The sequence below is a fragment of the Macaca thibetana genome, chromosome 20, assembly GCF_024542745.1.
Source record: "Macaca thibetana thibetana isolate TM-01 chromosome 20, ASM2454274v1, whole genome shotgun sequence".
Taxonomy (NCBI): domain Eukaryota; kingdom Metazoa; phylum Chordata; class Mammalia; order Primates; family Cercopithecidae; genus Macaca; species Macaca thibetana.
In genome coordinates this window covers 33,925,560-33,950,832 of record NC_065597.1, presented here as the reverse complement: position 1 = coordinate 33,950,832, position 25,273 = coordinate 33,925,560, and the positions used below count along the sequence as shown (strand labels likewise).

Below are 25,273 nucleotides of genomic sequence, written 5' to 3'. Positions count from 1 at the left end.
ATGGAATCACTCTGTCGCCCAGGTTGGAGCGCAGTGGCATGATCTCAGCTCACTGCAACCTCCGCCTCCTGGGTTCAAGCAATTCTCGTGCTTCAGCCTCCCAAGTAGCTGTGATTACAGGCATCATACTTCGGCCTCCCAAGTAGCTGAGATTACAGGCATGTGCCACCGCGCTCGGCTAATTTTTGTATTTTTTAGTAGAGACAGGGTTTCGCCACGTTGGCCAGGCTGGTCTCGAACTCCTGGCCTCAAGTGATCTGCCTGCCTTAGCCTCCCAAAGTGCTGGGATTATAGGCGTGAGCCACCATGCCCAGCCCCAGATTGCTTTATGCGGTGTACTACTTAACCTCAACAACCCTCGGAGGTGAGAGCACTCTTTGCCCAAGAGCTGGGATCTGCACCCAGACAATCTGGTTCCAGAGTTCATGGTTGTTGTGGGTTGAATTCTGTACCCCTCCCAAATTCTATGTTGAAATCCTCATCCCCAGTGTCTCAGCATGTGACCTTATTTGGGAATAGGGTCATTGCAGATGTAATTCCTAAAGATGAGGTCCTTCTAGACCTAATCCAATAGGACTGGTGTCCTAATGGAAATGTGGACACAAAGACAGGCATAGAGACAAGAGGATGTGAGGAGCACACACACAAAAAAACCGAGATGGCCACCTACAAGCCGAGGAGAGAGGCCACCCAGCTTGTGGTGTTGTGCAGTGTCCCGTGGCAGCCTGGCAAATGCATACAATGGCCTTAATCCCAAGACAAACCAAATGCATGCATGAATGAATAGCTTGCTTTGGACTATAATTAGAAACACCTAGTCTGCCACGCGCCTTCCAATCCTCATGCCTTCACGGGCCTTGTCCTGGCCAGCTACCTGTGAGTCACATGTGTTTAAAAGGGGAAGAGGAGGTCTGTAGAAAATAATAATAATAATAATTAAGGGAGGCCGAGGCGGGCGGATCACAAGGTCAGGAAATCGAGACCACAGTGAAACCCCGTCTCTACTAAAAATACAAAAAATTAGCCGGGCGCGGTGGCGGGCGCCTGTAGTCCCAGCTACTCAGGAGGCTGAGGCAGGAGAATGGCGGGAACCCGGGAGGCGGAGCTTTCAGTGAGCCGAGGTCGCGCCACTGCACTCCAGCCTGGGCAACAGCGTGAGACTCCGTCTCAAAAAAATAAATAAATAAATAATAAATAAATAAATAAATAAATAAAATAATAATTAAAAAGGGGGCCGGGTGTGGTGGCTCATGCCTGTAATCCCAGCACTTTGGGAGGCCGAGGTGGGCACATCACCTGAAGTCAGGAGTTCGAAACCAGCCTGGCCAACATGGTGAAACCCTGTCTTTACTAAAACTAAAAAAATGAGCTGGGTGTGGTGGCACATGCCTGTAATCCCAGCTACTTGGGAGGCTGAGGTAGGAGAATTGCTTGAACCCGGGAGGTAGAAGTTGCAGTGAGCTGAGACAGTGCCACTGCACTCCACCCTGGGCGAAAGAGTGGGACTTGGTCTCAAATAAACAAACAAACAAATAAATAAATAAGGGATCCGGGAAGTGACCAAGGGCAGTAACTGTCACACTTTTGACTTATTTGACAGAAAATTCCTGCGCATTTCACACATGCGTGACCTCCATAACAAAAAGGAAGAGAGGTTTGCCTCCCTGTTTCTGTTTAGTTTGACAAGAGTGAAAGGGTGAGGGGACCTTCACCTCACTAACCAGCGCCCAGGGTGTCTCAGAGAGATCGCTGCAGAGCAAAACCAGACAGCAGAGGGCGCCCTTCACACGTGCTCACCAAGTGCTCAATTTAATTTGCAATCACAGACTTTAGATTCACTTTTTCTCATTTGAAGCAAACTCTGCATCACCCACGAAGATAACAGCAACAGCACTGGCACCTGCTGTGTGGCAGGTACAGTGTTAAGCTCTGTATGCACATCTTATTCAGCCCTCACAACCACCCCATGAGGGAGGTACTATCAACATCCCCCACTTTATCCACGAGATGAGGAGGACTCAGAGAGGGCAAGCCACTTGCCCAAGGCTGCACAGCCAGAAAGTGACTCCAATGTCAGGCAAGTCACTCTATTGTTCCCAGACCCCTCTTGGCCCCTAAGGTTGCAGCTTTAAATCCTCAGCCCTCTGAAGCATCCTTTTCCCCTCTTCACCCTGGCTCTCTGCTTCCAGAAATTTCACTGCTGCACAGCATATAACCTGGAGACAGGGACCTTCTTGGGGACAGGGGTGCCCAAGGCTTGCAGAGCCTGCTTGGGTAATGTTTTCCCCCCTGTACGCACACCCAGGCTTATTAACAGCTCTGGGCAAGAGGACTGAAACCTGGGTTCCTGATCCTTCCCCTCACTCACCAAGTACCTTGATCTCACCTTGAACCCCAAGGACAGGGAGCAGAAAGGGCTCTAGACATTGTTAGACCCCAGGATTCAACCCCAGACGTTTTCTGGGATCAGAGGGTGAAGCTGAGCAGGGAGGGGGTTCTAGGGTGGGGCAGTGGGGAGCGGTGGGAGCTGTGGCATCAGGAAGGGACACAATGTCCCCCTTTGGGGCAACCTTTCCTCCACCCCAGCTGGCTCTTGCCATTTGGGAAGTGGATCCAGTGCTGGCAGATTGTCTCTTTTCAGCCAGAAATCTGAATTTTTATATGAAATCTTCAAATTTTTAAAGGTTGGGGACCAATTCTACATTTTCTTAAAATTAGAAAGAAAAAAAAACCCACGGAATACCTGTGTGCTGGATCTTACCCAAAGGCCACCAGTTTGCAACCTCTGACCTAAGCCCACCCCTTCTCCTGCCCCATTTTCCTGATGGGAAGATGGAGACCGCAGAAGCAGTTCCAGCTACACAGTCAAGGCCCTGCCCCTCTTCAGGCTCCGCGGCTTCTCTTTCTGTAAGGTGCGGGGGTCTTTGTCCTGGACCTCATGGTCCTGTGTCAATGGAGCTGAGGAAATGCTTTGCAAAGCCAGAGGCACATGTGTGCTGATTGCATAGAACTGGCAAAGCCTCCTAATCCGCTCCTGCTCTTGGATCTGGTCAGGTCACTGCAGCACAAAGCTGCAGACACTCCTCTCCCTCCCCAACAATCTCACTCTGCCCTGGGCTGGCAGGTTCCCCTCCAGCTCAGCTCCTTGAAAGCCAGGGGGATCGTGAACCCCAGATCCAGCAGTGGCTGCCGGGACAGCTCACCTTCTTGCACACATAGTCATTGGGCAGGTAGACAACAGAGCGAAGCCTCTTCAGCATGTCAAAGATCATCTGCCGGTCACAGCCCTGTCCCAGTGAGGAAGGGAAAGGAACGCTGTTTAGAGAAGATTGGGTTTGGAGCCTCACACAGCCCTGAGGGTGAGGGCACCAAAGGGTGTACCTGAAAGAGTGCGACTTTGCTAACGATGTTGTAGTTCACGTCGATGGCGAGGTCCAGCCGCATCTTGTCTGGAAGCTGCACCATCAGCTCTGACTCATCTGTGAACAAGGCCTGGCAAGGGTTAGAGGCAAGGCCAGGCCCCACCCCAGGCACACATATGGGCCAAGTGCCCACCTACCGGCTTATCAGGGCACACCGTTGCCCTGCCGTACAGAACCACTCTAGATTTGTAGAGCGCCCTCTCTCAACTCCAGCCTTTGCCAATACCGTTTCCTCTGCCAGGAGCATCCCTGTGCATTTCCCAAACTCCTACTCATTCTTCAGAACCCAGCACTAATGTCACCTCCTCCTGGAAGCCTTCCTTGACATCCCCCACTCAGTTACTATGTTAGTAGCCCCTGCACTGTTGCAATTATCGATCACCTGTGTTCCCAGTGTCCTGTAAGGACAACATCAGCAAGAACTAAAGTCTCTGGAGCACTTCTATGAACCAGTGAGCCAGGCACCTTTTTTTTTTTTTTTTTTTTTTTAAGACAGAGTCTCTCTCTGTCGCCCAGGCTGGAGTGCAGTGGCCGGATCTCAGTTCACTACAACCTCCACCTCCCTAGTTCAAGCAATTCTCCTGCCTCAGCCTCCCAAGTTGCTGGGACTACAGGTGCCCACCACCAGGCTGGCTAATTTTTTGTATTTTTAGTAGAAACGGGGTTTCGCCAGGTTGGCCAGGCTGGTCTCCAACTCCTGACCTCAGGTGATCCACCCACCTGAGCCTCCCAAAGTGCTGGATTATAGGAGTGAGCCACCACACCCAGCCAAGCCAGGCACTTTTTAATAGAGTGTTTTATAAATATTATCTTAGTTTTTAGTTTTTATTAAAATAAAATGTTTTTAATACTTTGAACCCTGAGAAGCTAAAAAAAATTTTTTTCTTTTAGAAACAAGGTCTCACTATGTACCTCAAGTTGGTCTAAAAACTCCTGGGCTCAAGCAATCCACCCACCTCAGCCTCCCAAAGCGCTGGGATTACAGGCATGAGCCACCGCACATGGACTTATTTTTATTTTTCTGAGACAGGGTCTTGTTCTGTCACTCAGGCTAGAGTGAGTACAGTGCAGTGGCACAGTCACAAGTCACTGCAGCCTCAACTTCCTCAGACTCAAGCGACCCTCCAGCCTCAGCCTCCTGAGTAGCTGGGACTACAGGGATACACCAACACGCCCAGCTAAATTTTTTGACTTTTTGTAGAGATGGGGTTTTGTCATGTAGCCCAGGCTGTTCTTGAACTCATGGGCTCAAGTGATCCTCCTGCCTCAGCCTCCCAAAGTGCTGGGATTAAAGGCAAAATTATTTTACTAAATCCCCTAGGCAACCCAAGAGTTGCCCCACTATAATCTCAACTTTACAGATGAGGAAATGGCAGTGACATGCCCGTAGTCTTGTAGCTCAGGGGATGAACTCAGGACCCCAACCTGGCTGTGTAGCTCTAGAGCTGCCCCAGGATATCCAGGGCTAAGCCTGCTGCGCCCGTCATGGGGCGTGCAATGTCCTTGAGAGAAAGAGAGGACAGAGGAGGAAGACAGAGGGAGGGAGGGAGAGAGAGGAAGGGAGGGAGGAAGAGACAGAGAGTCCTTCTTCTTCTTCTTCTTCTTTTGTTTTAAAATTAAACTGCACTTCGGCCTCACACCTGTAATCCTAGCACTTTGGGAGCCTGAGGCTGGTGAATCACCTGAGATCAGGAGTTCGAGACCAGCCTGACCAACATGGTGAAAGCCCGTCTCTACTAATAATATAAAAATGAGCTGGGCATGGTGGCACATGCCTGTAATCCCAGCTACTTGGGAGGCTGAGATAGGAGAACCTGGGAGATGGAGGTTGCAGTGAGCCAAGATTGCTCCACTACACTCCAGCCTGGGTGACAGAATGAGACTCCATGTCAAATAAATAAATAAACACACAAACACACACACACACACACACACACACACACTGCATTTCACTCTTTTTTTTTTTTTTTTTTTTTTTTTGAGACGGAGTCTCGCTCTGTCACCCAGGCTGGAGTGCAGTGGCTGGATCTCAGCTCACTGCAAGCTCCGCCTCCCGGGTTTACGCCATTCTCCTGCCTCAGCCTCCTGAGTAGCTGGGACTACAGGCGCCCGCCACCTCGCCCAGCTAGTTTTTTGTATTTTTTAGTAGAGACAGGGTTTCACCGGGTTAGCCAGGATGGTCTCGATCTCCTGACCTCGTGATCCGCCCGTCTCGGCCTCCCAAAGTGTTGGGATTACAGGCTTGAGCCACCGCGCCCGGCCTGCGTTTCACCCTTGCATGGGGATGCATTTCAAGGTGGGTGAAGCGAAGGGGGCAGGCACACAGAAGACAAGCCCCCCAAGTCTCCAGGGATCTCATGACAGCCCTGCTAGGGGACCCACTGGGCCCCTCTCACACCAAGGTTGGGGACACAGCCAAAAGAGGCCCCAGTACTCAGGGCCTCAGAGACACAGAGGACAAGGGAGGTGCCCCGAAGGCAGGGCACCGGGCACCAGGCAACAGGAGTTGGCTGGGAGCTGGTGGCTGTCAGGGTGTGACCATCTTACCCAGCATGCCTTGCGAGTGCCAGGTGTACTCGTACCAGGTCTTGACGCGGTTCTGCACGGACTTGGGGATCTTGTAGAAGTTCATGTACTTCACCGTGCTGTCCATGCAGCTGCGGTAGTAGGTCTGTCCCGCGGTGGCGGCCCCTACCACATCTCTCATCTAGGGGGAAAGGTTAGGGGAGGTCAAGGAAGCCACTGGGTCATGGGAGTGGGGGCTATTCCATGGGTTTGGGATGTGTCACTTCACACAGACTAGGGGCATGTGCTCCTGGCGGGGCACTGGGAGCAGGGAAGGCAGATGTCCTCACACAGAGAAAGTTTTACTGACGGGAAGTTCTGCCTTCAGCATGGATGTGGGGAAGAGGAAGGGAGGGAGACTGCCAGCACCTTGGTGGCCTCAGGTCCCTGGGACCACACCAGTGGGGAAAGCTCCTTGGGCTGGGCTGATTCTGGTACAACACAGTCCCTCGGTGACGGCGGCCACTTTGACTCCATGTTGGAGGAAATAGGAAGCTAGTGTGCTGTTCCTCGGGGCGGGGCCCTTTAAAGGTAACGTTGAGGACCTCTGACTGTCACCTCGTGTCTCGACCACAATGTAAGATGCTGCCCCGGCACACACCAGCTACACCAGGGGTTTCTCCCTCAGTCTCTGTAGAAGACCATTCAGCCCAGTGCACCCAGAGGAACGGTCATTTCAAATGAGAACAACCTCAGAGAGGGAATAGGGCCGAGTTCACCACCACCCCCTCCACCGCACAGAGCACAGTGCGCCAGGCCCCTGATTCTCAGTCCAGTGCTCTTTCCCAGGCTTAATCCAAAAGGAACGGCGCAGAGGGTGACATTTCTGGCAACAGTAGGAGGGGGCCCTGCAGTCAGGTGGGGTGGGACGCCGGGCTGGTGCCCCGATACCTGTCCAATCATGACAGAGAAAGCAAAGACGCCCGTGAAATAATTCAGCAGCTGGAAGACAATTTCAAAGAGTGTCTTGGGGTCAGGCAGCCCCCCGATGGTGATGAGGGTCTTCACAGCAAAGTAGTAACAGCGAATATAACTGGAGAGAGAGGAGAAAGGGAACATGGGTCATCATAGGCCCCACTCTGCCGCCCCTGAGTGGTCTGGCTCAGACGCCTCTGATAGATGCACGTTGTGCAAAAGACAGAAACCCTTTACAGCTCATCTATGCAAGAAAAACCACCTCCTGCACGCGTAGAGCACGTTGCCATTTGCAGAGCAGGTTCACGAATACTATTAGGTGCGGTTGTGTCTCTAGGGATATGTTGCCATCCCCATTTACAGATGTGGAAACTGAGGCTCTAGGGGATTGCCAGGAAGAGTTGGCAGGAGGCCAGACCAGGGTCTTCCAACTCCTAATGACTGCGCTCCCTTAATTTCCTTCAGTGTTCCTTCAATTTCCAGTCTTTTCATTTGCTGTCACCTGCCATGTTGGCTTAGGAAAAGCAAAAGCAACATCAAGTTTGGAAGATATCTTGAGGATGACTTTTTCTGACCCACCCCTCCCCAGCCCATCCATTCTCCAGATAGTGAAACTGAGGCCCCCAAAGGGAAAGGGCACACCCATGGTCACTAGTTGGTAAGTGCAAGAGTTGGGCGCTGTCTGCTTCTCTGAGATGTCATCCACCAGCAGTTAACCCTCTGACACAGGTTTGTGAACCTTCTGGAAGGGAGGTATGGGGGAGGCGGTCCTACTGTGTGGTAAAAAGCATAGGAAATGCCCTGAGTGCTCTAGTCTGAATGTGTCCCCCGAAATTCAGGCACTGGAAACTTAATTCCCAGTGCAATGGTGTCGGGAGGTAGGGCCTTTGGGCGCTGTTTAGGCCTCGAGGGCTTTGCCCTCATGAATAGATTAAAGCTGTTACAAAAGGTTCTGGTGGAAGATTTCCACGTCCTTTGGCCCTTCTGCCTTCTGCCATATGAGGACAATGTTCCTCTCCTCTAGTGGACACTGTGGCATTCAAGACACTGTCTTAGAAGCAGAGAGCAGCCCTCACCAGACGCCAGAACTTTGATCTTGGACTTCCCAGCTTCCAGAACAGTGAAAAGTAAGTTTCTGTTCTTTATAAGTTACCCAGTCTCATGTATTGTACTATAGCGGCTCAAAAGGCATGAAGCCGCCAAGCTTGTGTGTGATTATCACAGAGCAGCAAGGGTCCCTCTGACACCTGTCCACCCCTCAGGCTGAGCCCTCCCCTGGGTCAGCAAAGGTGAGGTCAGAAGGGCCTAGAGACCAGGCAGTCCCCGCAGGCTTTCCTGCACCAGCTATTTATGCAGTGTCCTAGATAGAACACGGGCTCTGGACCAGGCTGGCTGGGCTCAGCCACCTTCTAGCTGCATAACTTGGACAAATTTCTCTCTCTCCAAGCCTCAGTTTCCTTCTCCATAAGATGGGGATGGCAATAGAATGTCCCTCACAGAAGACCATGAGGACAAAATGAGATGCTAGAAGACAGCCTGGCACATGGTGGACTCTCAGCAAGGGAGCTGTCAAAGCCTTCACAGCCACTGTTGTCTGCCGTACGCAACTGAACAGACTCGCCCATATCCTCAAGAAGCTCGCGGTCCACTGTGAGGACAGGCAGGTAACGTGCAATGCGTGCAGGAAGGAGGAAGCAGAGGTTGCTGGGGAGTGTGGTAGAGGCTCTGCCTGTGATAGCTGCGGGGCCTTGGGCAGGGCTGCGGGCCGCCCTGCATCTCCACATCACCTGTTGCCTGCAAGTTTCAGAACCCAAAACGGGCCGATCAAACCCCCGTCATACTGGTTCTGGCCATCAGAGGGCGCGCGAAGCAGCGTTTAGCGGAACGGAGCAGCACCCCCAACTCTGCAGACCCCTGGGCTGTCCGGGAGCTGGGTACTTATGCGGCTGGGCCACCAACAGAGAGAGGACATAGGCGCGATGTCCACAAAACTCTGGCTTTACCCCAAACCGTTCCCGGCTGGAGGAATCTTCCAACGACATGGCACACAGTCTCCTTGTCTTCCACGCTGTTGGGTCTGTGGGGACCCTCTGTGCTTCAGGCTGGGCAGAACGGGGCAGGAGAGCACTAGGGCAGGATGCAGGGCCTAGCATTTGTAGGAGCTCGGGCCCGTGAGCCCCTGGCACCCAGCAAGCACTCTACAAATGCTCACTTTGTAAACGTTGTTATTCTTCATGCTACTGGAATTTCTAAGGAATCCTCCTTCATTACTCGTACTTGGCTCACATGTTGCGGTTCCCTGCAGGATGTCATTTGGGAAGGAGTATTGCTGCCAAGGAAGCGTGCCCTTCCCACTGCTGGGCAGCTCGAGCTCCTCCGGCAGAGGGCCCTGCAGAAGGAGGTCCCAGACAGCTGTCCCCCTGCCCCGCCCCCGCCCTGCTCTGCTTACCCTCCCTTCCCCGAGCTGCCCAGTGACGGATGTGCCAGTCTTAGCCCCAGGGAGTAAAGTTCTTAGTTTATTGGGGCACAAGCCCCTTTGAGAATCTAGAGAAAGCCAGCTCTGTTTCCCTAGAAAAGCCAACATATGCTCAAATTTTAGGTCCGATGTCTGGGGGGTTTGTGACCCCCTAAAAGCTCTATACCCCCAGGTTATTAACTCCTTTCCTGCCATGCTAGCTTCCCCCCTAACAATAGCCATAGCTAGGCACAGGGGTCACTGACACCTGTTCAGGCCCAAGCTAGACATGCCACACATATTTATTTATTATTTCTCATAAGAAATCTGGATGTAAGATACCCGCATTGTGCCTGTGGGAACACTGGGTCTCAGAAAGGATAAGGTCACAGAGCTCAATTCCATGCAGAAATTGTGTTCTCCCCTTTGCAGAGAAAGAGCCTTCAAATCCCTCTCTGCCTCCTTGTGATGGGTTAAATGAATGAGGAAGTGAATGAATGCATGGCCTAGTCAAGGCTCAGGAGCGGAGCTGTGAATGGGAATGGGTAACAGGACCACTGGTGACGTGGGGAAGCGTTAGATCTTGACCCCATCCCTGATACTCTCCACCCCACAGTGGCTCTCAGGGACTCCCCTCCTGCCTGCCTGGGCTGCCCTGGCCTCTGGCACATCTCTTTCGAGACAAAGTCTCGCTCTGCCGCCCAGGCTGGAGTGCAGCGATCTCAGCTCACTGCAACCTCCAACTCCCGGGTTCGAGCGATCTTCCCATCTCAGCCTCTTGAGTAGCTGGAATTACAAGCATATACCACCATGCCCAGCTAACTTTTGTATTTTTTTGTAGAGGGGAAGTTTCGCCATATTGCCCAGGCTGGTCTCGAACTTGTGAGCTCAAGCAGTCTGCCTGCCTCAGCCTCCAAAAGTGCTGGGATTAGACATGAGCCACCAAAATCAGCCTGGGACATCTCTGTAAAGGTGTGGTTCCCCCTCAGGGCAGGGCTCACGGCAGAAGGCGACGGCTGTAGCCATGGTGGCTGAGGTTAGGGCATCTATACTGGGAGGAGATGTTCAGTACAATTAACCACTCTACGAAGCTGCCACCTTGAATGCAAGCGACCCACCTGTTCCCAACTGGGAGCAAGGGCCTGGGGGTGGACAGCTGGACCACGGGCATTTTGTGTCACTAGTGGGCACAGCCCAGGGTGAGGTGAGACACCCTTCGGTGAGTAACTCCCCACTGGAACTTTCCTTCTTCCACCTTCTCATCCTCACTGTGGCTGACTGAGCGCCCACCGTGCCCAGGCACTGGGGCAGGGGCTCAGAGGCATCTACTCCTCAGTCACCTCTTTAGGGTGGGACTCCCATTTGCAGCCCCATTTTGCAGGTGAGGGAACCGAGGCCCAGAAAAGAGAACTGGCCTGTCTCTGCTGCCAGGGGGCAGCTCTAGGAGTCATGCTTGGGACTCCTCATCCCTCATCCCTCAAGCCTCCCTTCTGACTCTGCAGGCCCAGCCCCCATCCTGTGCGCATCCCTCCTGCCCACATCCCTCCTGCCCACCCTGACCTCCGTCCCCTAGGTCAAGCCACCTGTTGGTCTGGAGGGTTTGCAGCTGTCTCTGACACAGCAGCGCCCCTTGCTGGCTGTCTGCTGCCTGCTCTCACTCCCGGTGCACTCTCCCATCAGCGCCAGGGTGGGCTTTCCAAGAACCCTCCCTCTGCTCACTCTCCTGCTTAAGGCTTTTGACAGGGCAGGGGGGAGAGTGTCATCTTTAACACCATCCAGCCTTAAAATGAGGCGCACACCTGTAACCCTAGCACTTTAGGAGGCCAATCGCAGGCAGATAGCTTGAACTCAGGAAGCCGAGACCAGCCTGGGCAACACGGTAGAACTCCATATATCCAAAAAATACAAAATTAGCTAGGTGCAGTGGCATGTGCCTGTGGTCCCAGCTACTCGGGAGGCTGAGGTGGGGGGATCACTTGAGCCCGGGAGGCGTAAGTTGCAATGAGCCGAGATCATGCCACTGCACTCCAGTCTGAGCAACAGAGAGCAGACCCTGTCTCAAAAAATAATAACAATAATAATAATGGAGGTGGCATATATGTGGGAACTGTCTACTTTCCAATGGACCTCTCTATAAACTTCAAGCCACTTTTTAAAAAATTAAGTCTGTTCATTAAAATAATTTTTAAACTTTTTTTTTTTTTTTAAGACGGAGTCTCGCTCTCTGTTGCCCAGGCTGGAGTACAGTGACATAATTTTGGCTCACTGCAATCTCCCCGATCCAGGTTCCAGTGATTCTTCTCCTGCCTCAGCCTCCCAAGTAGCTGGGATTACAGGCGTGCACCACCATGCCTGGCTAATTTTTGTATTTTTAGTAGAAATGTGGTTTCGTCGTGTCAACTAGGCTACTCTCAAATTCTTGGCCTCAAGTGATCTGCCCACCTCGGCCTCCCAAAGTGCTGAGATTACAGGCATGAGTCACTGTACCTGGCTAAAAAAACTTTTTTAAATGTTTGTAACTTTTGATGACTTTTGGTGAAATTGACAGTGCTCATGCCCACCTCCCCTGCTCCCTCTGGCCACCAGATTGGCACTTTTCCTTTTCATTGAGGCAGTTAGGACTCTGTGGCCATGACACCTGGGTTCAAATCCCAGCTCTGTAACTCATGAACCGTGTGACTCGCATCTGCTACCTCATCTGTAAAACGGGGATGGTGCAGTACCTATCTGATGTGATAGTTGTGAGTTACTGTGTTCAGTGCTTTAAACAGGGCTGGCACGAAATAGGTATCCTACAAGCCTTGCTGCTATTATCATCACTGCTATTATCATCATCATTGTCACTATCATCACCATTGTAAACCAAAAATAAATTATAAGGCCCCCAACCATCGGAACAGACCCCTCCTCTTGGCCAAGGGCTTTCCAGAGTTATCTGAAAACCTAATTCAGGCCGTGAAGGAAGAGGGGGTCGGACATGCCTCATTATACTCCTCCAGCGTTAACATCAACACAGACCTTAAGTCCGGTAAGAAACATTACAGTCTCTTTTCTCTAAAGCCCACTACTTAGAGGCTTCATCTGCATGAAAATACCTAGCTCACCACAACCCCTTATCATAACCCAGACATTTCTTTCTACTGATAACTCTTTCAACCAATTGCTAAGCAGGGAATTTTTATTTATTATTATTATTATTATTATTATTATTTTGAGACAGAGTCTTGCTCTGTCACCCAGGCTGGAGTGCAATGGTGCAATGTCATCTCACCACAACCTCCACCTCCCAGGTTCAAGCAATTCTTGTGCCTCCGCCTCCCGAGTAACTGAGACTACAGGTGCTGCTACAACGCCTGGCTAATTTTTGTATTTTTAGTAGAGATGGGATTTCGCTGTGTGGGCCAGGCTGGTCTCAAACTCTTGATCTCAGGTGATCTGCCTGCCTCGGCCTCCCAAAGTGTTGGGATTACAGGTGTGAGCCACCAAGCCCGGTCTTTTTTTGTTTGTTTGTTTTGTTTTGTTTTGTTTTTTCCAAGCAGAGACTTTTAAAATCTACGTATGCCCTGGAAGCCACTCCTCCCTTTGAGTTGTCCCCCTCTTCCAGATCTAACCAATATAAACCTTACATGTATTGATTGATGTATTCTGTCACCCTAAAATGTATAAAAGCAAGCTGCACCCCGACCACCTTGGGCACATGTCATCAGGAACCGCTGAGGCTGTACCATGGGTGTGTCCTTAACTTTGGCAAAATACACTTTCTAAATTGATTGAAACTTGTGCCAGATACTTTTTGGTTCACACGTCATCATCTTCCCTTTGGCAAGTCTCATAATGGATGGCGGCTCTCTGATTGGCAAGTGGGTCTCACCTTGTTCGCCAGTGCCTCCATGGTAGCAGTGCCTGGGGAGCTGTGCTGGGGAGTATTCTCTGGCCTCGTTCCCTCTTGGCCGTGCCCGGGGAAGCAGGAGTAGATGCACACATACAATGTATTTGCACACCCTACTAGAATTTGGATGCGGAAAGGTTCTGTCTAGCAAGTCTTGTTCACACCAGTACCTCCAGTCTGACACATGTAGTTGCTCAGGAAACCTTAGCTTAGGGAAGACGTGGTGACCTGGCTCTTTTTCCGTTTGTTTTTTTATGGTTTTTTTTTTTTTTTTTTTTTTTTTTGAGACGGAGTTTTGCTTTTGTCGCTCAGGCTGGAATGCAATGGCACGATCTCGGCTCATTGCAACCTCCGCCTCCTGGGTTCAAGAGATTATCCTGCCTCAGCCTTCCCAGTAGCTGGGATTACAGGCATGCATCACCACGCCCAGCTAATTTTTGTATTTTTAGTAGAGATGGGGTTTTACCATGTTGGCCAGGCTGGTCTCTAACTCCTGGTATCAGGTGATCCACCTGCCTCAGCCTCCCAAAGTTTTGTGAGCCACTGCAACTGGCCCAAGACGTGGCTCTTGAGCCTTGTCATGCCAGTGATTGCTTAGGAGCAAAGTGGCCTTGCCAATACAGCAGCAATAAGACTCCTTCCCGGAGTCTCTGTGCTGTGAATTATAAAGAACAGGAAGGTCCCCCAGGCGTGGCCCTTGGGGGATGACTGTGGCTCACCTGTTTCCCACGCCATCGTAAACCCAGTGAGTGGAACCCAGGCCCTCATAGGCCGATGCCCAGTAATAAAGACAGGAATTCAAGTGCAGGCTGTAGAGAAGGTAGGCTGTGGTCCTGATGACCCTGCAGAAGGAACGTAGCATGTTAACACAGTGGTGGAAGAGGGTGGTGAGGGATAGACACCTGGCCAGAGGAAGCCAACCCATGGGTGGGCTGGCCCGACTGGATGCTTTGTTGAGATTGTGCCAGTTAGGAAGGGCACAATTCCTAACTTCAATGCTTGAATGGGGCGTTGTAACGACCTGGGGCTAGAATTGGCACAGAGGTAGCAGAGCTGACTGTGCACTGGGGGAGTGGAGGGGCCAGAGGGGAAATGTGTGTTGGGGGAGGAGCAGGGAGGGACTGATGTGTGCAGAGAAGTTGAGTTGAAGATGGGGCCATGTCGCCCCAGGAGAGATGTGGACAGGAGCCTTGCTCCCTAGCACGGCCTGGCTGGTCTTGCGCCTCATCCTCAGACGTCTGTGAAATAGCCACCGCCGCCTTACAGCTGTTCCCGTTCTGTTAGAGCTGGCTGCGGGCTCCAGTTCCCTGAGCTGAGGCCAAAATGAGGCCTAGCTCACTGCAGCGCTGGTAAGCCCCTCGTGCCAGCCGATGTGTGCCCTCATCACAATGAAGGGTATGGGATATGCCTGGTTCTCTAAATAACAAACATTTCTCTGGGAAAGAGGAGGCGGGACCAGAAAGATGCCTGGCTTCCAGTGGAGATGGGGCCTGGAGGTCAGTGGGGGTAGACAATGCCTTGCTGCCTGTTCTCTAGGTACAAACTTCCTCTGTTGTGTGTGTGTGTGTGTGCATTGTGTGTGTCATTTGTGTCGTGTGTGTGCATTGTGTGTGTTGTGTGTATGTGCACTGTATGTGTTGTCATGTATGTTGTTTGTGTTGTGTGTGTCATATATCTGTTGTGTGTGTGTTGTGTGTGTTGTGCGTGTATGTGTTGTGTTATGTGTATTGTGTGTGTGCATTGTGTGTTGTGTGTGTTTGTGTGTTGTGTGCCTGTAAGTGTGTGTTGTGTGTGTTGTTTATGTGTGTCATGTGTGTTGTGTTGTGTGTGTTGTGTGTGTCGTGTGTGCTGTCGTGTGTGGTGTGTGTATGTCGTGTGTGTTGTGTGTGTATTGTGTTGTGTGTTTGTGAGTGTTGTGTGTGTGTGCATGCACGCACACACAGGGGGAGTCTCACCTGTACACGTAGGCTTTGCTGAGGATGGATTCCAGGCGGTTGTTAAACTCGAAGAAGGCCATGTACTGGAGGGAGAGCAGGGCATGAGAGCAGCCCACCGCCTGCGGGTAGCATGCTGCTCCCACGCCCACGGGCGCCGGGACTCAGGGCTCTTCCTGCAGCCCCCGGGAGGAGGGAACAGGACGGTGAGCATTCAAAATCAGAAATCCTCCGCCCCTTGACGGGTAGGGGCCAGAAACTCCATTTAGGAATCTGAAGAAAGTCATAGCCCATCTTCCCTTGGAAATGACATGTAATCTTGTTCTTACAATTTGCATATAATTTCAGGGGACTCCCGGACGCTCTGAGCCCTATCATGAGACTTTTAGGGGTACATGCATCCAGGTTAAAGATGCTGTTTTTAATGTTTCTTATAAAGAAAACAATTTAATAAAGAGACAGCATCCCTAACACCCCACTCTTATATCCTTCAAAGGTTTATTTATAATAATAGAAGTATATTAATAACTACTTTTCTTTATTGAGCACCTACTATATGACTGGCATATGCCTTTTTTATTTTTTTATTTTTAGAGACAGAGTCTTACTCTGTCACTCAGGCTGGAGTGCAGTGGTGCGATCATAGATAACTGCAGCCTCGAACTTCTGGGCTCAAGCGATTTTTCGGCCTCAGCCTCCTAAGTAGCTGGGACTACAGGGCACACATCACCACTTTTGGGTAATTTTTAAATTTTTTGTAGAGACAGGGTCTCACTGTGTTACCCAGGTTGGTCTCAAATTTCTAGGCTCAAGTGATCCTCCTGCCTCAGCCTCCTAAAGTGCTGATATTATGAGCATGAGCCACCGCACCCAGCCAGCATATACATTTATATACATTACCTTATTCCTTATTTACATATGAAGGATGTATTATCATTCTCCTTTGACGGAAGTTGGTGCTCAGGGAAGTCCAATAACTTGTCCAAAGCACACAGCTGGTATGTGAGAGAGTCAGCATTCAAACCCAGGCCAGACTCAAAGCTGCAAGCTCTCTCCTTATGTTATACCACCTCTAGATCTTTGCATTTATTTTTTGATATTTGAAAACAGTATTTATGAAGATTCCCTAAGGGATATTCCAGTTATCATCCATGTGTTCATTCTAATTCCAGCCACAGTTTAAACTGGAGGCAGAAAGAACAGGGGCTTGGATGGCTCACTCAAAGAGTTTTGTCCACTGAGGGGTGTTCAATGTTAGGCCTGTGAGTTATGCCCCCTCACTGGGGCCACCATGTGAACCAAGATATGGATCTCACCTCTAAATCTGGGGTGAAACTTGGCCTGTGGACCCAACGTTCCTCACTCTGATGTTTGACTCTAAAGCAACCTCTGCAGTCCCTCGGAGGCTGGTATGTGTCAAATAAGAATGGTGCCACTTCCACTTTCCCTCTTCCTCTTGGCAGCCAGGAAGCTCAGAGGCAGCTTCCATGCTCGATTCCACATAGGTGTGCTTTCTTTTGATCAGGGCACTTGCATGCCCACTTTCTCTGGGTTGTTCATGGTATTGCATTTGCCTTTTTTGTAAATTCCTTCAGTACTGTTTTCAGAAAAAGGCACCAAGCATCATTTCAGGAGAGAGATGAATGTGATTGGTTGGCTACCAAAATCCATTTGGGGGATCCTGAATGTTCTGAGTGGCTATCCACCCTGGTCACATGACAGGACCATGGCCAGCTGTGGCAGCCAGACCATCCTGGAGACTTTGGCTCTGTCCAGTGAGTGGCAGAAGGAATGGCTGGAATGACACTGAGGCCTGGCCAATGATGAAACGGGTGTCTGGCTGTGCATTCAAATCCATCCCTGGCAGTTCCTTGCTCCTGCGACCTAGGGCAAGTGCCCCCGCCTCTCCAAGCACCAATGCCCCCATTTTTTAGACAGAGACCATCATAAAGCAGAAACCCCCTCTTGAGAGTGTCTATAATCACCGAGAGCATAAACAGTGGAGTCGGATGACCTGCATTCGAATTCGGGCTCCACTCCCTCCTGGCTCTGTGACTTTGGGCCAATTACTTAATCTCTCTGGGCCCCAGTCCCTTCATTTGCAAAACGCTGGCAATAACACTACCTAACATGCAGCACCACCAAGCACTAGCAATTGTAATGAACTTTCCACTGAGACACACATGGAATAAACACATCTCCCCTCAGGCCATCCCTCAAGGATGCTCCCTCCCCAGTGCTGCTGGGGGCAGACAGGAAGATGCCAGTGCCGGTGCAGAGCAGGGATGAGCTGAAGGCCTGGGGTGGGGGGCCCAGCAGTCCTACCTTTAAACAGCGGGGCAGGCGGAGGAGGGGGTTCACGCCGACTTTCAAATAGAGAAAATCCAAGGGCAGGAGGCTGAGCAGGTCCATCTGAAATCCCCATGGGACACCACGGGGGTAAAAACGGGTGACCCCAGGGTTGAGGGTGAGGGGAGAGGCGGAGTCTTTCCCTTCCATGGAAAGGTGAGGTTAGAATGCCCCAGGAGAGCTTCAAACTAGAGGGCAGAAGGTGTCCCACCAACAAGCCTTTGTTTGCTTCAAAGCCCATGTTGCCAGCCCCAAGGGCAGTTTCATTATCCCCGATAGTGGCTGCTGTGCCGTACAGTAGGAGCGGGAGTGGGACGGACACAATGAAAGGTGGCTTCTGACCAGGTGCGATGGCTCATGCCTGTAATCCCAGCACTTTGGGAGGCCAAGGCGGGCAGATCACTTGACATCAGGAGTTTGAGACCAGACTACCCAACACAGTGAAACTCTGTCTCTTCTAAAAATACAAAAATTAGCTGGGTGTGGTGGTGCACACCTGTAATCCCAGAAACTAGGGAGGCTGAGGCAGGAGGAGCGCTTGAACCAGGAGGCAGAGGTTGCAGTGAGCTGAGATCACACCACTGAACTCTAGCCTGGGAGACAGAGTTAGACTCTGTCTCAAAAAAAAAAAAAAAAAAAAGAAAAAAGAAAGGTAGCTTCTGGGGGCCACCCAGCCCGTGCTGGTCTCCTGGGGCTTGTGGCTTGGAGGACACTCCCACAGGGACCAGCATCCCTCCGTGTGGCAGAAACCACATCTCATGAGCCCCCCAGGGCCCTCTGAGGCTCCCCCTTCTGAAACTTGCATTCCGGCACTCACCTTGAAGCGGCGAGACTTCAGGTAGTTATTTCGCATGTCGTTTTTGTCCGTCTGAAAGAAAGGGAATAATGATGGTGAAATGGCCTTAGAGCTTAATCCCTCACCCTGTGGGGAGCAATTGTGAAATTTCCCGAAGAACCCCACCCTCAAATGAGCATAACAGCTCGAGGACCATCTGAGCCTTGGTGAAAGCCTTGAGTTTTATAGGTGGAGAGGCCCGGCCCTCAGGGAGGAGAGATTTGTTCTAGTCACCTAGCTAGATCCTGATTTCTTGGGTGGAAATCGAGGACATTAAGCTTATTCTCTCTGCCGACTGGTCTTACCTGGGCCATTTGCACATCTGTTTTCTGAGGAATTGGTAACCACTCTGATCAGGCCAGAAAAGAGGTTCTCCAAGGAAATCTCTTTACTTTTTACTTTACTCCCTTTAAATCTCTCCAAGGAAAATTGTTGAGAGGCAAAACCTCAGCTCGTCTGCACACAGCAAAACAGGCATTGCCGGGGTGGAATTTTGGAAAGTGACCCACACTGGGAGACAGGGACTGTGTCTCCTGTTCCTGAGAAGTCACAGTCAGGGCCTCAGTTTCCTCCCTGGTAAGGCGGGGGTGGTGCGCGGGGCTGGACCAGAGGCCAGGGTCTCAAACTGGCCCAAGTAGGAGAGCATCAGTGTGTTCTTTGCAGGACCCTTGGGAGAAGTCAATTGCCAGCGGTTACCTGGGCTGAGCGCCCTGCATGCATCGTTTCAACCAATCCTCATGGCAACACTGGGAGGTGGAAGCTATTACTATCCCCATTCTACAGATGAGGAAACAGAGGTGATTCAGCTAGCTGTGGTGGAGGTGGGATTCAAACCAGGTACATCGTCACTAAAGACCATTCTCTGGACCACTTCTCTATCTTTGATTCCGTCAAGTGGTCCAGGAACTATTTCACCTATGAGCAATATGTGATGTGTGTAATTTGAACATATCAAAGGCATGCAAAATAAACAACCATGCTGTTGAACAAGCACTGCAGCCATTTTTGAGATTTCCTTACTCACTTATTTTGTCATCTACGACAGCATCAGGGGTCAGTGCCCTGAAGGCTCTGGCTGAGCGGTCTGCCCGCAGTCATCCCAACACCACCTGCCTGTGACTCACAATGATGTCCCCGCCTCTGACAAACTGCAGGCGTATCTGGAACACGGTGATGTCCAGGAAGTAGATGAGGTCACACAGGTAATCTATCAGCAGCCAGAGGTGGATGTTGTCCGGGGTCTGGTAGGGGAAGGCCCAGCGCACGGGAATCAGCCAACAGTTCCAATTCCAGGCCATCACCACAAAGAACAGCCACAGGATATACATCAGGTCTGTGGGGAAGATGGACGGGGCCGCTGGAGTATCAGCCAGGCAAGGCTCTTCACCAGTTGAATCAGGTGGGGCTTTGTTCTTTCTACATTTCCACACTTTCCGTCAACTACTACATGTGGCACTTTTGTAAGAGTGTGTGTGTATATATGTGTGTATATATATACATGTATATATGTGTGTATATATGAATATATGTATATATGTGGGTATATATATGGGTGTATATATATGTGTGTGTATATATATGTGCGTATATATATGTCTATATAACTCTCTGCTTTAGGAGCCAGGCACAGTGGCTCATGCCTGTAATCCCAGCACTTTGGGAGGCCCAGGTGGGAGGATTGCTTGAGCCCAGGAGTTTAAGACCAGCCTGGACAACATAGCAAGACCCTATGTCTACTTTAAAAAAAGAAAACAACTATCTGCTTTAAAAATAAATCACTGATAAGCCCTAATAAATCAAATACTCTCAGGAGGGAATATGCTGGTATTATAAGATAATAGGCAGCCAACTAGAAAACTTTCATTCTTCTTTAATTGTTTTCATTCTCCTTTAATTTTTTTTCCCAAAATGTATTTTCTGCCTTAGTAAATACAGAATAATAAATAATGCATGAAGGATGGACAGATAGATGGACAGACAGGTGAATGCATGCATGGATGGATGGGTATTCCAGATCATCTGGTTGGCTATTTGTTTATTTGTTTATTATTTTTGTAGAGATGAGGTCTCACTATGTTGCCCAGGCTGATCTTGAACTCCTGGGCTCAAGCAATTCTTTCACTACAGCCTCTCACAGTGCCAGGATTACAGGTTTGAGCCACTGCACGCAGCCCACCAGGTCATTTGAGAAATCCAGTGGACACCAGGGTTGAAGTCCTGTCCCCCAAATGTGTGACCTTGAGAAAGTCCCTCTCTGGCACCTGCCCTCTTCTGAGAAATCACAGGAAAAGGTCAGATAAGAAAGGCAGGGAGTCCGCTGTGAACTCTAAAGTGCTACGCACGTATGAAGTGGTGTTATTTCTGAGGAATATGAAGTGGGCTTAAAGGGAAGCAATAGGAATTCACACTCCTGCCCTTTTTCTGTTCAGAGCAGGAAAAGGCCAGCACGACCAGAGTGAAAAAAGGACTTGGCCAAGAGTCAGGAGTCCTGGGTCTGCACTAAGTAGTTGCATCTTTACCCTTGCTGACTTCTCTGTGCCTTAAGTTTCCTCATCTGTAAGACGGGTGTGATCTTATGTTCCTATTCCAGGGACTTTTGTTGTTGTTGTTGTTTTTAAGACAGAGTCTCACTCTTTCACCTAGGTTGGAGTGCAATGGTGTGATCTTGGCTCAGTGCAATCTCCACCTCCTCGGTTCAAATGATTCTCCTGTTTCAGCCTCCTGAGTAGCTGGGATTACAGGTGTGCACCACCACACCCAGCTAATTTTTGTGTCTTTAATAGAGGCAGGGTTTCATCATGTTGGCCAGGCTGGGTTTATTTTGAGAATCAGGCAAGAAACTGTGGAATGGTTTTGAAAAGTATAAAAGGTCATGAACCCAGGTCATCTGTGACTTCCCATCCCACCTCTTGAATCCCCTGACCCTCTTCCTATCCCGCTCCCACTCTCCTGCCCTCTCATGTTACACAGTGGGAACACCCATTCCCCAGGACTCACTGGTCAGTGGGTCAATGCTCTGGGGAAACTGGTACTTCTTCCAGGGGCGGCGTTTGAACTTGCAGCAGAGCATGTCGCAATAGTGCTCCTCTTCCACTGGCTCGGCTTCTGCGGGCTTCGTGGCTGGAGCTGGCTCTGGGGCTTTCTTGGCTGGGGCTGTGGGATGACATTGGTGACTATCTGAACCAACCCTGAGGCCCACATAGAGGATGCAGAGAGAAGGGTCCCAACTGCAGATCCTGGATCCAGAGCTGAGAGGACCCTGGCACCATTATGCAAGCTGCTGCAAGCTCTGTGTACAGAATCCAAGTCGCTCTCCTGGAGTGAACTCCACAACTCCCTCCTCAACAGTAACAGCAACCCAGGTGCCCACCCAGAAACTCTTACCAACTACCAAGCTGGAACTGCTTCTCAGAAGCTGACCCAAACGAGTTGTTTCTGGGCCAGTTGGATGTTTCAGTGTCTGCTTGTGTGTCTATGCATAGACCCCCTTAGTTCCCTCTGATGAGATGGAGGCATTTTGTACCCAGTGTTTCCAGTACCCATGGTTGGAATGCTGAAGGGCCTAACAAAATCAGGGAAGTGTTGCTCCAGGTTTCTGAGATGGAATCTCAGCTCCTTCATCTCTAAAAACAGAGACCAGATGGGATCACAACAGCCTCCCTGTGTATCTATGATGATACTTTTGGTGACCCAGGGATTGGCTCTTATAGGTTCAATACGGCTATGTTTTCTAGCTTCAAGACTGTGACATCAGGCTCTGCATGGCCTGTTGTGGGCACCATGATTTCCAAGATACAGCCTTCCTCTGGAAAGATCTAAAAAATCTCCCTGACAAGAGATCATGTGTCTTACTTCCTCCCAATACCTTGAAAGAAAAGAAACATTCGGATAGCGTCAATAAGAACTTTCAAGGCACTGACATCTCTGAAAAATAAGACTGCCTAGTTCCAGAGCAGGCTGTGCACACAATCTGAGTGTAAGACCATAAGATACAGTTTGGGCGGCACCACCCACCTATCAGTAGGAAAGGGATGGAAGGGTCAAGGAAGGCACTTCCCCGTGGGAGAGAGGGCCGAGTGCAAGTGGATTGTTGGCCAGAACTTTGATCTTCCCACTCTTGGGTACCTATCTCAACCTACGGACCCCAAATCCAGAGAGTGGGGATCTGGGCTTCTCTCATGGACCTCAACCATTTTCTTGGGGCCACCCTCGCCATGAGTTGACAGGGGATTTTGGAGGCCCCACCCCATCCCCGGCCAAGTAAGACCCCTCCAGCTCCAGACTCACAGGGCTTGGGGCTCTCCTCATCAGAGGTGACGTCAGGGTCGATGAGTTTCTCCTTCACTTTCTCTGTCCGCTCCTTGAAGAGCTTCACCAGCTCCTGGAGCCGGTCGTTGATGATGGCGCTATTTGTGCTGGCCGCGGAGGCCGCACGGTCCTGGCCGCTGTGGGAACATCACCCAAAGCTGAGCAGGCTGAGCCTGGAGGGACCCCTGCACCCCCAGGCCAGAGCTGTGCAGCGTCTGTGTCCCACCTTCTGGCAGAGCCTGAAGGAGGTAAGTCCTGCCCCCGTCTCCTTCTGACATCAGAAACCACAGACCCACTGTAATCTCCTAGGAGGAAATTCAGTCCGGGAATAATGCCCAGGTGTTCTGGCCCAGCTTTTGGAAAATGTACCACGTAGGCTCTGATTCAGATGGGCAGTTCTGGAAAACGCGTGACTCCACTTGTAATTTAGGAGGAAACTCTTGGAACTCAGTTTAGAGTTCAGCAAAATTGGGCTGTTCATCCCAGTGCAGGATTCACATGAGATACGTGTCCAGGGGCAGAACAGAGAGAGAGCAGGCCTACTTTTTTAGGCTTAGGATATAACTGCTGGAAAAAGCAGTGCAGATACATTCTATATCCCTTTAACTTACAGGAATTAAAGTTTCTGCACTGTCAGCAAAAGAGAGAGCGAGAAACAGAGAGAGACAGAGAATGAATGAGTCTGCCTAGCGTTCAACTCAGTGTGGGGTGTGTGCCCTGGGTGCATTGAAGCAGGCCTGTGAATGCGCTTTCTTTCCTCTGAGTGGCCTCACTGAGATCATCTTGCTGAGCTGAATATCTTTTTTATCTTTTTTTTTTTCATACATTAAGACACAGAAACTGCAGTTGACTACTCTTTTTGAGCTCAACTGAGGAAGCAGGGCTGGAGAAAACAAGTGTATGGCTCTTTTTTTTTTGAGATGAAGTTTCACTCTTGTCGCCCAGCTGGCGTGCAATGGTACGATCTCGGCTCATTCAACATTCACCTCCTGGGTTCAAGCAATTCTCTTTCCTCAACCTCCCGAGTAGCTGGAATTACAGGCACAAGGCACCACCCCTGGCTAATTTTTGTAGTTTTAGTGGAGACGGGGTTTCACCATGTTGGCCAGGCTGGTTACGAACTCCTGACCTCAGGTGATCCACCTGCCTCGGCCTCCCAAAGTGCTGGGATTACAGGCGTGAGCCACTGTACCCGGCCAAGTGTGGGGCTCCTAATGAGAGCTGGCATACAGGTGTGGTGGGGACATGAGCTGCTCCCCTACACTCATTCTCTCCTGTGGTGCACACTCACTGGGATACAGCCACCCAGCCAGGGACCACGTGCCAGGCTCTCGCTATTGGAATGTCAGCTCTGAGGCACAATACATGCAACTAGGGGCCTCCTTGCTGAAGACAGGCCTGGAGTTCTCCCTTTCTAGTGGTGACCAGTGGGATATGGGAAGGTACATGGAGAAAGTGGCAGAGCACTGTCATCTGGGTCCCTAAATGATTGCATGGAGCAGAACCTTCTGCTGACCTGATGCATGCAACTAGTGAGATGACGATGGCATATATGATACATCGTGTTCCTTAAGCCACTGAGCCTTTGAGGTCCATTTGTTACAGCAGCCTAGCCTGCCTAGCTAATACATGGGTCTCCAAGTTGACCTCCTTAAGACTTTTCAAGAATAGGTTTTCTCATTATACTTCATTTCTGCCTTCGTTTCTGATATTAAACCCTACCTCTACCCCTACCCTACCTCATAAAATGTGAGTCCACTGCATGCTACAGTGGCCAACTGGACTGAGGTTGGGGTTGGGACTTCTTCTTGCTTATCTTTTCTAACTTTCCACAGCTCTGTTAAGCACAAACTGCATAAAATTGTGGATAGGAAAAAAGACCGGAAGGAGGAAGGAATGCCTGCTGTCTCCTGTGGCTCATCCAGGAGTCATGGCCAAGGACTGTGATCGGGATTCCAGGCAGAGCCCAGGGCTGGGGCATTCGCCATCCACCAGAGCTTCTCAGATCCTTCAGGAAGATACCTCCCACTGGCCCAGCCCTGGGGACAGTTCAATCTCTGAGACCCAGGTCCCAGTGCCATCGCAGTGGTTTCTGTCTTTCTTTATTTTTCTTTTTTTTTTTTTTTTATGGAGTCTCGCTCTTGTCACCCAGGCTGGAGTGCAGAAGTGAGATCTCAACTCACTGCAACCTCTACCTCCTGGGTTCAAGCAATTCTCCTGTCTCAGCCTCCCAAGTAGCTGAGATTACAGGCACATGCCACCACACTCGGCTAATTTTTGCATTTTTAGTAGAGACAGGGTTTCACCATATTGGTCAGGCTGGTCTCGAACTCCTGACATCAGGTGATATGCCCACCTCAGCCTCCCAAACTGCTGGGATTACAGGCATGAGCCACTGTGCCCAGCCGTCATCATAGTGGTTTCTAAACATTGTTCTGCAGGCCAGCCGCACCACATCCCCTGGGGAGTTCAGAAAATGTGGACTCCCCAGGCCCACTGTCTGCAGCTCTGATCCAGTGCAGCCAGATAGGGCCAGGGAATCTTTTTTTTTTTTTTTTTCATTTTTCACAAACTCCCCAGGGCAGAACCCACTGGAGATCC

At 50.6% G+C, this 25,273-nt stretch overlaps 1 protein-coding gene across 2 annotated transcripts in view; it reads right to left on the bottom strand.

Moving 5' to 3' along the window:
- The window catches only part of CNGB1 (cyclic nucleotide gated channel subunit beta 1), an 89,501-nt gene that overhangs the window by 16,035 nt on the left and 48,193 nt on the right, over positions 1-25,273 (bottom strand). For both annotated transcript variants that reach the window (XM_050772874.1, XM_050772875.1), the window contains exons 19-29: positions 22,652-22,809; positions 21,362-21,517; positions 19,489-19,697; positions 18,347-18,397; positions 17,506-17,592; positions 15,202-15,266; positions 13,966-14,088; positions 6,879-7,020; positions 5,970-6,129; positions 3,382-3,479; positions 3,204-3,287 (exon numbers count right to left, since the gene is read on the bottom strand). In XM_050772874.1, coding sequence (XP_050628831.1) covers positions 3,204-3,287; positions 3,382-3,479; positions 5,970-6,129; positions 6,879-7,020; positions 13,966-14,088; positions 15,202-15,266; positions 17,506-17,592; positions 18,347-18,397; positions 19,489-19,697; positions 21,362-21,517; positions 22,652-22,809 — 1,333 coding nt within the window. The remainder of the gene's footprint in view (positions 1-3,203; positions 3,288-3,381; positions 3,480-5,969; positions 6,130-6,878; positions 7,021-13,965; positions 14,089-15,201; positions 15,267-17,505; positions 17,593-18,346; positions 18,398-19,488; positions 19,698-21,361; positions 21,518-22,651; positions 22,810-25,273) is intronic.